Raw genomic sequence first — 11,007 nt, 5'->3', positions numbered from 1 at the left:
GGCCTCCAAGATGCCAGGAGCAGCTTGCACATGTAACGGAACCGATACGGTGAGGACTGTCAATATTTGCCCACTTCGGAGAAATCAAAGGAAGAATCGCGCTGAGCGGACACACGTTGTCTATAAAACGTGCAGCTGGGTGCACACTCGACACCCTGGGATCATCCTGCTCCAGTGCTGCCCATCACGAGGCCATGAAGCTCCTGGTGCTCCTCGTCTGCCGTGAGTACCCCCTGCATGGTGATGGGGCAAGGCTGGGGCTGATGGCTCCTCTTTTTAGTCCATTTTTAGAGGGTTCTCTTTCCAACGCTAATAACAGCATCTCTCCAGTTGCAGTGCTGGCCCCCGCGGGCTGCAACATAGCTCAGTTTGGTATCATGATTAAGGAGAAGACTGGGAAGCCTGCGCTGTCCTACAATGGCTATGGCTGCCACTGCGGCCTTGGGGGATCCAAGTACCCGGTGGATGCGACCGACTGGTAAGTGAGGAGGCAGAGGGGTGCTGCCAGCCCTCCTCTCCCAGAGCTCAAGGCAGGGTGTAGCTGGGGCAGGCAGAGCAGGGAAGGACACATGCCTTTTCCTGAATCTCAGATCACTTGTCTTCTCTGCCTCTCCCTGTGTACGAGGCTTGGAGCTGAGGTAGCAATGCCAAAACAGTCAATGTAATCTTAATGCATGTCTTTAAAAGCTGCTCAGTAGCAGCAGCTCACGCTGCGCTCACCAGCTTTCAAAAGGAGAATGATCCTGAACAAACCTGGGCTAATTAAAGCAGCCATTTGGTGTTACACCAAGTTGCTGAGGCAGAAAAATGGGAACGTTCAGGTGAATGAGGCTGCTCAGCCAGTGCTGTGCTGCACCCGAGCACGCGCAGCTTTGCACAGGTTGTGCACCACCACGATTTCCCCTCTGCTCCCCACCCTGCCCTGATGGGACCTCATGTGACACCAGGTGCTGCCATGCCCACGACTGCTGCTACAAGAGGTTGTCATCCGTGACCTGCGTTCCCCACCTTGCCACTTACAAATTCTCCATCAAGAGAGGCCAGATCACATGCGGTAAGAGATGGCACGAGGCCCGACCACTAACACTTTCAGGGAATCCCTTCCTTGGTGTCCTTCAAACCAACCTGGCTGCAAAACCACTTGCTGGGGAGGGGGTGGAAGGGAAGGAAAGGTGCCAAGAGTGGTGCTAATGCACCAGCTGGGACCGTGGTAAAGTTCAGAGCCAGGAGAGCTCCCAAAGGATGGAGGGGTCCCCTTCTGTAGAGGCCAAATGTTGATCCAGCCAAGGTGGACACAGAACACTTGAGGCTTTCTTATCTGGATGGGGTCATGGCTCTGTCACCCTAATTTCCTAACTGTCCCTTGTGCCAACCTGGAGCAAACAATATCATCTCTGGGTAAGGGGACCAAAACCAAACACTTCCTCATGATCAAAACAAGTATCTACAGAAAGTAAACTAAATGCTCCCTCCAGGGTCATTATTGGTTTGTAGTCACACAGTTCCATGCTCCAGGGGGAGGATGGTGGCAACAGGACTCATCCTCAGCCACCCTAGGGTTCACGGGAATGATTTGAAAGATAAGTCCGAGCTCTTGCCCTCCTCTCCTTTTCCTTCAGGATCTGGAAGTTCATGCCAAAGAGCTGCCTGCGAGTGTGACAAGAAGGCAGCAGAGTGTTTCAAGAGGAACCTCAGAACTTTCAACAAAAGCTACCAGAATTATCTAAACTTCAAGTGCAAGGGCTCACGTCCCTCTTGCTAGAGATGCAAGACTTGAAACTTGATGGAAATGCTCTAAATTGAGATTCTCTTCCCGCAGTGAGATGGAGCAAGGCACAACTCCAGACCCACTGCACCAAAAAGGCACTTGGAAGCTCTCTGCCAAGCCTGCCAGACCCTGAATTGGAAAGCTTGCTCCTCAGAATTAAATAAATGATAAAAAAAGTCTTTGCAAATAAAAATAATTTTCCAAGACAACTTCTAATGTGTTTTTTCAAGACTGTCTGAATGGGTGGGAAAGCTGTGGCAGAGCTATTGGATCGAACACAAGGCAGCCAGACCACTGGTGCAGACCACCCGTCTTGCTAATTAATTACTTACTAAAGCTATGGGGTACTGCCAGGGCTTTAGGTTTCCATTAGAGAGAGGCCTTCAAGTTATACCTAAGCTTCTCCTCAGTCAGAAATCTGAACCAAACATTTCTACCAGAAGGGAAAAAATGAGATTAGAGCCTCGCTGGAAAAGCTAATCAAGTCAAGGCTGCCCTCTAAGGTTTCTGAGTGCAAATGCATTTCACTCCAGCCAACAGCAAAGCACTGTTACATTTACATTTCTGTGCTGGTTTGGAAGCTTCATGGAGCATACAGATTATGTATAGTTTTAGGTTTTTTTAGCGTTTCTTACTTCGAAAGGAATTATTTCATCTCTGCCCTGGTTGATAAGGTGTCTCCTATGTCTGTTGAGTAGAAGTACACATGTGCCTTCTTAAAGCCGATGCTAAATACAAGTCTAAAACCTGACTAAAGCTGAAATACTGCAAGCCATAAACCTAAGGCCAAGTCCTGTAGTGCTTCCACTTCAGTTCAAATTCCCAATCCTGCAATGGAAAGCATCAGAGGTTTCAAGCTGCATATTCTACTGTACCTAGTGACCATATCTGAGAGGAATTTAAGATGAAAATCCTACCCTAGAAAAAGCTTGATTTACAAACAGTGAACCAGGTATGGTTTCCAGTAACCACTGCTGCTTGTAAGCTGTTTCCCCCAAGACTCTTGATCCACTGGTTATACTAATTTCATTTAGAGACTAATGACTATCAAGTTCCCGGCTTGGATTACAGCTCAGGAGTTCCCCTGAAGCTCCAGAGAATGGCAAAGGAGAAGAGATTCCAAATGTCCAAGTAACAGCATCAGCACAAACTCCAAGCCTGCTTGTATCATATTTTACTTCCTTGTTAGACTTCACCAGATCGAATGTATCAGCTCTGCAGCCTCAGGAGTCCACTCTTGGATGAAAAAGAAAAGAGGAATCTCATGTTCGATAGTGTTGGCTGACACTTTTTTTGAGAGAGAGAGAGAGAATTCTGGGACAATTCCCTTATTTTTAAACTTAAATAGAAAAAAAAGAAAAAAAGCAGCATGTTCCTGAGTTGAGAATTGTTAGCACTTTCCCTGACAGTAAGGTAAAATAAATATTCTCCATAGTAAAAAGTTGCTATAATAAATCTAAGCATATGAAGAGGTCTCAAAGCAAATCTGACGCTTCTGTGTGAGGAAAATTTTCTCACCTTCATCATCATCATCACCAAGATAATGAAAAGCAGTCCCTACTTTTTTGTTAGGATTACAACCCTTCTCTCACACAGGTTGCTGTAGGATTACTGAACAACTGTCTGCCCTGCAAGTGAAGAAAAAGTGCCTATATGCTCAGCAATCTCCACAAAAAACAATTTCACAGTAACAACAGATGCTTGGAAGTTTGCTTATGAGGAGATTTATCTTCATCGGTTTCCTTTGCTTTTCTCACCAGAATGCTCAGAACACGTTCAGTCATATATTTAGAGCTGCCATGGTCTTCACCAGGGTTATCTGGTTATCTGAGTCCACTTCTTTCCTGCTGTTATCTGCACAGTTACTCCTATTGGCCAAGACCTTCTGTCGGTGCCTTTCTTCCTGTCGCTTCTTCTTCTCCAGTCGCTGCTGCTCCTTCTTTTGTTTTTTAAATACCTGGAAAGGGAAGAATAAAAACAAAGCTGAAAACAGACATTCTCTGCCCAGCTGAGGAAAAATAACACGGTGGAAAGGAGACAAGCAAATACCAAAGCAGCTGCCAGAAAATGTTTATTCCAGACTATTTATCTGAACTTTGTGTCGCTGTGGGAAGAGTGCCATATGTCCTTAATAAATGCTCATCTTTGAGAAAAGCCACAGCTGTAGCAGCAACAAAATCCAGTAACTGGAAGTACTTTTTAATTAAAAGGAGAAAATAGTTGCTGGTTAAGCAATCCTAAGCGCTCCCCTGATCTTTAAAGGATGTTTAAATCACTGCCAAACCACCATACACATACCTTTAAGTTTTTGTTAGCTCGACTTTCTTCATCAGATCTAGCCTGTCCTTTGATATTTTCTGTTTCATGGTGATGCAAACTCTGACTTCCAAAGATTCTTGAACCACTTCCATTATCTTCACACAGAGCTGAGGCACACGGGTTCTGACCTTCACTCTGGGGATCACTCTGCTCCTCAGCACCTACCAACAACAGAGTTTTTTCTCAGACACTCTACACAGAAGCTGCCTCTGTCAGCCAATTCCTTCTTCCAGGCTTTCTGGAACAGTGATTTTTTTGGAAGCTGGATCGAATATGGAAAAAGACAAAGTTCAGTCTGCTCACTTCTGTCTGCTCATGTAGGACACATTTGTCACTTGCTGCAATGCCGAAGGGGGTCTCTCCACACTAACCCCCAGTGGCATGCTGTTATTTTTCAGAACAAAGCTCTACTGACAATAGCTCATAACTTCAGAGGGAAGACACTACATCACAAGCAACAAAAAGAAAAGTCAGGGTCCTTGGTGCTCAAGAACTAGGTTACACCTGGGTACATCAGGTTGTCCAGAGAATACATGTAGGACAGAACATGCTCAGAGATGTTATAAATCTGAAAGCACAGTTATCTGGTGAGGAGGCCACAAGAACGGCTCCAGGGATTACTAATCTTACACAGAGATTTTCAAGATTTTAGTGGAGAACAAATAGGATATGGTATGCTCAGTGGCACATTAGGAACTTGGTTTAGTGCCTTCAGCAGTCCCAGGTCAGTCTCACAACTGGCACTGTTACCCAGAGACTATGCAGGAACACCAAATCTGCCCTCCAAACTTCTCTGAGTACATAAGAAGGGGCAGCTGCACAGGCAGCAGGAAGCTTCTGCTGCCACTGTCCCTGCTGAACTGCTGTTTACAGTGAACATTAAGGTCAGACAGCATTTTTCTGAAGCACTAAGTGACAAAGTCCACGTACTTACTGATTCTTTCCACTTCCTGCACTTGAAAGATGGCAAATATTGCAGATTCTACGTTGTAGTCTTCCACTTTCAGAACCTGGCTTACCAACTCAGTGTCCTGTCCAAGAGAAAGATTACATCACAGAGTTCAAACCAGTGACACACAGACATCCATTCAACAGCCATCTGCACCACTGGGAAGGGGTTGCTGTTTATGATGTTCCCATTAGCTCATACTCAATTTCTTCAAGAAAGTCAGGGGAAAAAAAATAATTAAATAAAAAACCCTGAAGATACCAGGAAAGAGTGGTACACTGTTTCAACATAAATATTTCACTCTTGATTCTTTCAGTTCTCTCCATCTTCAGTAACCACACGTCATCTAGCGACCATAGCTAAATTTTGTGGAGAATGGGATGTACAAATTTTACAGAATTTGTTTCAAACAAAGGGGTTTTTCTTGTAGAAAGATCGTTAAGACAAAGCTTCCAGAACTATTCACTAACCATACAAAGTATGTACTTGATTGATTCTAGGATGCTATGCACCCTGATTTATGCCCGCAGTACTGAGATTGTCCAGGACAAACACTTTTCCTCAAGGATTACCTTCACAAATCAAGGAGTTTTGAACATGGAGCATAAAAAGGGCACTCAATACTTACCGAACACCCAGTTGCACTGCACACTTCTTGTATAGCAGCTTCTATTTCAATTTCAGTCTCATCTTCAGAGTCACCCTTCTGTTGCTTCATTTCCTCCTCCTTATTCGAGTCATTTTTTGAGAGCATCTACAAGAAAAGCCCACAAGCATGCATTTGTTTCATCATACACAACTTGACATTGACATAAATTGGATCATAGCATGTATTTCTCAGAAAAATCAAAGTATCTTGGAAATTGTGTGACTTCCATTGTCCCTGACACCACTTCCCAAGATTCATAAGTACTCCACTGAGAAAAACTCTTATATACTACAAGATCATGCACACCAGTTAACAATCACTGGCTTTTTAAACGAAGAACTGATTTTACTACAGCTCCACACATCATACAAATACACACAGACAAACCCTGCCAACAGGGCAGCTTGCTCCCTAACAGGAAAAAGTGAGATATGAAGCTTATTGTATCTGGATGTTGCATTTCCATCTGTTTACTCCCTCCCCATCTGTTTTTGTATTTGAGGTGATGAGTCTAATTGAAATTGGGTTGACTCACGACTTCTACAGCCCATATATCAGTGCATCACGTTCAAGACTGATTTCCAGGCCAGTAATTTAAGCACTTCACATATGGTCTCAAGAAAGCAGGCAGCACTAATTAAATTGATCTTAGGGATTCTTCTATCCTCAGAGTCGGACAGGGACCAAACTCTTCTCTCAATGCAAATGAGAAAGTAAATCAACTGTTAACATTCAGCTGTTAGTTATCAGCCACAGCTGATCGGGTCACTCTGACACAACCAACCTCCATCCGAAGATACGCTGGGGCTTCAGAGTCATCGTTGATTCTCCTCACACTGTCATAGTGCTCTCCATGCCGATACGCAATATGCAACTCCCTCACATTGCTTTTGTCAGTGCCTTGAATCTAATTGAAACAAACAGACTGCAAATGAGGATTTCAACTTCACTTCAGAGTCGCATTTTTCTTAGCATTACTTATTGAAGTAATGATTAACACTGTGCTAGGAAAAAAGTACGTAGCTGCTGAAGTATCTTTAAACAGGAAGCTCTGACCTAATAATCCAGATGTACCTACAGTAACAACACAGCTTCTGTCTGAAGGGTAAGATGCATGTTGCTGGGTCAGTTACTTTGTCACAAAAATGTTTTAATGGTAAGCTTAAGAAGACTTTCTAAGCTTTCTACAGAAGCAATTACAGTTTTCTGATGATCTTTTCCAAACCTGTTTTCAGTGACTGTTCATTCAAGACACAATGCCTTTTTCCCCCCCTCAAGTGTAAGGAAAAAGAGTTTGATCAAATTGGCACTGCAGCAGAAACAGTCACCCATGGCAAGTTTTGTTATGCAGTTGTGACAATACAGCTTTCTAGTGATTTGCATCTGAAGTGGATGTCTTGCTTAGAAAAGAAATACCAATAAACACAAACCATGAGAATTTATTAACTCAAGAGCATCATTAATAATCAAATGTTCCTTTGCTCTGTCAGCACCAAACACTGCAGCTTCTTTCTGTAAGAGAATTCCCACCATGAGAATTTAGCTCAATCTATGAGATAAAAGCTAAAAGCATTTCGACTCCTGCAAAGAATGCAGAATATTACACCACATTTGCAAGTCTCCTTTGCCCACCTGCCAAGCCAGAGTTCAAAGATCTGACACCTCTGCTAGAGAGGATGCCAGCAAACAACAAAATATGCTTGCTTTAGGACTCCAGAGTTTCCCAATCCTTTTACGTCTTTTCCCAGCGTGCAGAATTTACACCAAGTCACCTTTCAGCCAAGTCTGCAGTCTGTGTTGCATTAACAACAGATTTCACAAGAGATATTCCCCATTCACCTGTTTTACACTTGTTCACCTCTGAGCTCCAACTCAACACTTGGTTACGTTTAACTCCTGCCTTTTATCCTATTAAGCTGTTCAACATGCTGAATCTCAGATTCATTTTCAACATTTCTCATTTGTCAGAGCCTAAATGGTTATCTAACAAATCCTGAAGCTCTTAAGACTGAAAATGAGCCAGTTTCTTTGGCTGTCAGTATTGAAGCCACATTGTGTGCTCTCTCCAAAATACAATGGAATTCTAAGCTAAAGGTATGTGCAGCAGATTAAAAAAAACAGGAAAATACTGGAAAAAGGTAAAGAGTTACCCAAAAAGCCAGCAAAATAACCCACACATCTGTGCTAACTTGTAGCCTGACATTTTCAGTCACTATAAAGAAAAAGTTAAAGGTCATTAAAGCCCTAAGAAGTCATCATAGGGACGCCCAACTCCACAGAGCTTCTGAGTAGGTCAGTTTGAGAAACAGCTGCAGAGCCCAAACACTTCTCCTGTTCACATTTCTGCAGCTTAGCTGCAATGTATGCAAATAGTTTTCTTAAAATTAAAGGATAATGCACCATCTGCTTTCGACTTGAGACCAAAGGAGATATTCACACCATCTGCTTTAAGCATCTTGCTGATCTGCTTCTCTGGAAATACTCTCTTTGTAATTTAATCTTTCCAGTATGCTGCTGGGGCTCCAAAGCAGAGATAGAGGGGAAAAATATATATAGAAGTATGAAAAAATAAGCAATTAGTATGGCTAACATTAAGAAGTTGTCCTGGGTTAGGTGAATCTAGCAACTAGGAAAGACTGTCACCATGTTGTGATCTCCTCCAGAGGCTCCTGACACCACAACCAGCTCTCTTATACCAATTTCGAGGGCTTAGATACCTTCCATTAACAAGACTCCAACCAGGCACACAAAACAGGTCCTCACCACAAACTCAGCATTTACAATCCAGGAAAGGCCAGTGAGTGGAAAAAAAAAAGGAATTCGAGACTTTCAAGAGGATGTACAAAATATCAGTAAGAGTTAAGTATGCTGACGTTAGTATCTCGTTCAGAACAGCAGCAAAACATGAACAGCACCTCCACAACCTCTCCTGCAGGGTCATTACCTCCATACATTCTTGCAGGTCAAGCAGATCAGTATGCCTACTTGTCTGTGTCACTGGCAGGTACACTTGTGTGTGTGTGTGTGTGTGTGTGTATATATATATATATACATACATATGTATACATATATATACATATATATACACACACACACACACACACACACCTATATATACATACATATATATACACACATACATACACACACACACACGTTCACATATATTAGACATCTTACTGCTAATGGCTGCCATATAAACATGAGTTTAAATTGGTTTGGGTTCATCTGAAACTAGTTTGAATATACTCAAAGGGGAGCAGAAGGAAGCTGATGGATGACTTGTTCCAGTCTCCCCCAGTGTAAGAAGGAATCACAGCACACAGTCCTTTCCAGGAGTTGATTAAATACCACCCTAAGGTTTTAAAGCTTCTCCCCTCACACTGTTCTGTCTCCATATATTTACTTTTCAAACATTCATTGCTGTCTTTCATTCCCTATCCTCCTAACTAAAGCCTTGAGAGTTTTTCTTCAAGGCTGAAAAAGCAAGGACAGCACTCCACCACACCAAGCTAAGTATGGCTGCTGACCATGTGTTTTTGTGCTCTTTTAATGGATCAGAAAGTTTCAACAGTTTGTATCCATCAACTAGAAGTTAGGCCAAAACACAAAAGTTTTCTTTCTCACCTGCCACAGCGGTGCATCCAGCTGATGAATAACCACGTTCATTTGATTGTTCCTTGCAAAGGCCACAATAGCATCATTGCCAGCAAAGGTACCAGGCTTTGCCAAATTGGTAACTGAAGAAAAAAAAAAACCAAGACATTTGTAAGACTTGGAGGCCTAGTTTCTGACAGTTCCAAAAAGCACTGCAGGGATAGCAAGTAATAAAATTTCAACAAGGGGCCCAAGAAATAAATTCTGGAAAGGAAATCCCACTGCTAAATGGCAACTGTAGGGGCAAGAATCCAGCAGCGTCAGAAGTTTATGAGTATTAAATGACCACAAAGACTCCAGAAAATGCAGCACACCTTACATTATACAAGGCTATCAGTTCTGTATTAGCTCCCTGGAAAGGTGCCACGTACTAAATGACCACACTGCTTTCATGCATCACCTTCAAGTCACCTGGCACAACCTCAAGGCTGTAAGAACAAAGGCTGCATTGGTCTCTGCTTTGGATCTTCCTCTAGGTTAACACTGTAAAATATCACATGTCAAGGAGAAAGAAATTCAAGGAAGTCAGCACTCAACAGCCACCAGTATTCTGGATGCTTCATTTTCTCAAGTGAAACCTCATGTGCTTCATATTCTCCTTGTGAAAACACTAACTTTTCTCTCTCTGCTTTTTTTCTTCCCTTCTCCAAGTTCCTCCTAAATTCAAATAAGTTCCTGGACAACTCTACTGACTCATCTTTCTACAGAAACATAATAAATGTAAACTCAATGCTGTTACTAAAGATTAGAGGCTGACCATAGCATAGTGCTGGGATGAGGAACAGCTTAATATGAAGTACTCAAAGGAGATGTAATCATATTCAAGAATAACCCTATCTATGAGTGTCCTATGGAAACCGTACCATGCTTCTCAAAGGGAACATCATCCTCCACGAAGGGTTCAAAGTCCTCTCGCTGCTTTATCATGTATTCCACCGTCTCCTGGCGATGCCTGAGGTGGTTCCGGGAGTGTCCCTCAAGCTGGTCACCCAGGGCACGAAACAAACAGTTGCTAATGAACAAGAAATCACCTGTTAGTGTGTTGGCAGCACTGCTAATGAAACGCACCATTAAACCAATGATGCAGGAGCAGAAAAAATACAGGCTGGACAGCAGGAACTGAGGTTAGGAGAATGCAGGGCAAGAACGTAAGATTTAAGGGAACACGTCATCAGCTCCTACAGAGCAAGTCAAAAGCAGGCACAGCGCGGAGCCAAGCTGTCCTGAACTGCCCCGGAGACAAAGAACAAAGGCCAACCCAAGGATTCACGGACCAGCTTCTCAAGAGGCACGTGTCTAACCCCGTCCTCCCACGCCCCGCACCACCGGGAAGCCCTCCGGCCAGCACAGCCCTGAGTCAGTCCGTGCCAGGAGAGCGCTGAAGGGCACAGACCGGGCGTTATCCGAGGAACGCCCGGATCCCTGCGGGGCACAGACCCCGCTCAACCAGGAGGGGCAGCCCCTCACGCCTCCGACACTCACCCATCGCCCGGCACCTCCCGCAGCTTGAGGCCGAGGGCCCGGAGCTGCCTGGCGAGGCCCCCACCGCCCTCTGAGGGCTTCGGAGCCGTTCCCCCAGTGGGCTGCCGAGGCCGCCGGGCCTTCTTCGGACCGCCGGGCCGCGCCCGGGCTGCCTGCTTGCGGGACATCCCCGCCGGCGGCTCC

At 44.1% G+C, this 11,007-nt stretch overlaps 2 protein-coding genes across 2 annotated transcripts; one reads left to right on the top strand and one right to left on the bottom strand.

Moving 5' to 3' along the window:
* Window positions 1-152: 152 nt before the first annotated feature.
* Window positions 153-1,974, top strand: PLA2G2E (phospholipase A2 group IIE). The gene is made up of 4 exons (NM_001184949.2): window positions 153-222; window positions 331-478; window positions 948-1,054; window positions 1,620-1,974. The coding sequence occupies exons 1-4, from the start codon at window positions 195-197 to the stop codon at window positions 1,760-1,762; spliced, it is 426 nt and encodes a 141-aa protein (NP_001171878.1). The 5' UTR covers window positions 153-194; the 3' UTR covers window positions 1,763-1,974.
* Window positions 1,975-2,926: 952 nt separating this feature from the next.
* On the bottom strand, window positions 2,927-11,007 carry OTUD3 (OTU deubiquitinase 3). The gene is made up of 8 exons (XM_424363.8): window positions 10,825-11,007; window positions 10,206-10,354; window positions 9,313-9,425; window positions 6,470-6,592; window positions 5,665-5,790; window positions 5,022-5,118; window positions 4,067-4,248; window positions 2,927-3,725 (listed from the first exon to the last, which is right to left on the bottom strand). The coding sequence occupies exons 1-8, from the start codon at window positions 10,989-10,991 to the stop codon at window positions 3,549-3,551; spliced, it is 1,134 nt and encodes a 377-aa protein (XP_424363.6). The 5' UTR covers window positions 10,992-11,007; the 3' UTR covers window positions 2,927-3,548.

The sequence above is a fragment of the Gallus gallus genome, chromosome 21, assembly GCF_016699485.2.
Source record: "Gallus gallus isolate bGalGal1 chromosome 21, bGalGal1.mat.broiler.GRCg7b, whole genome shotgun sequence".
Lineage (NCBI taxonomy): Eukaryota > Metazoa > Chordata > Aves > Galliformes > Phasianidae > Gallus > Gallus gallus.
This window is presented reverse-complemented; position numbering and strand designations above follow the sequence as displayed.

Bases quoted from the DNA above. Each gene is read 5' to 3' on its own strand.
- PLA2G2E (NM_001184949.2), top strand. From the start codon at position 195: ATGAAGCTCCTGGTGCTCCTCGTCTGCC. The intron at 223-330 runs GTGAGTACCCCC...GCATCTCTCCAG, and splicing joins CCTGGTGCTCCTCGTCTGCC to TTGCAGTGCTGGCCCCCGCG. The intron at 479-947 runs GTAAGTGAGGAG...ATGTGACACCAG, and splicing joins CCGGTGGATGCGACCGACTG to GTGCTGCCATGCCCACGACT.
- OTUD3 (XM_424363.8), bottom strand. From the start codon at position 10,991: ATGTCCCGCAAGCAGGCAGCCCGGGCGCGGCCCGGCGGTCCGAAGAAG. The intron at 10,355-10,824 runs GTGAGTGTCGGA...CTTGTTCATTAG, and splicing joins CGGGAGGTGCCGGGCGATGG to CAACTGTTTGTTTCGTGCCC. The intron at 5,119-5,664 runs GTAAGTATTGAG...TCTCTTGGACAG, and splicing joins GCAGTGCAACTGGGTGTTCG to GACACTGAGTTGGTAAGCCA.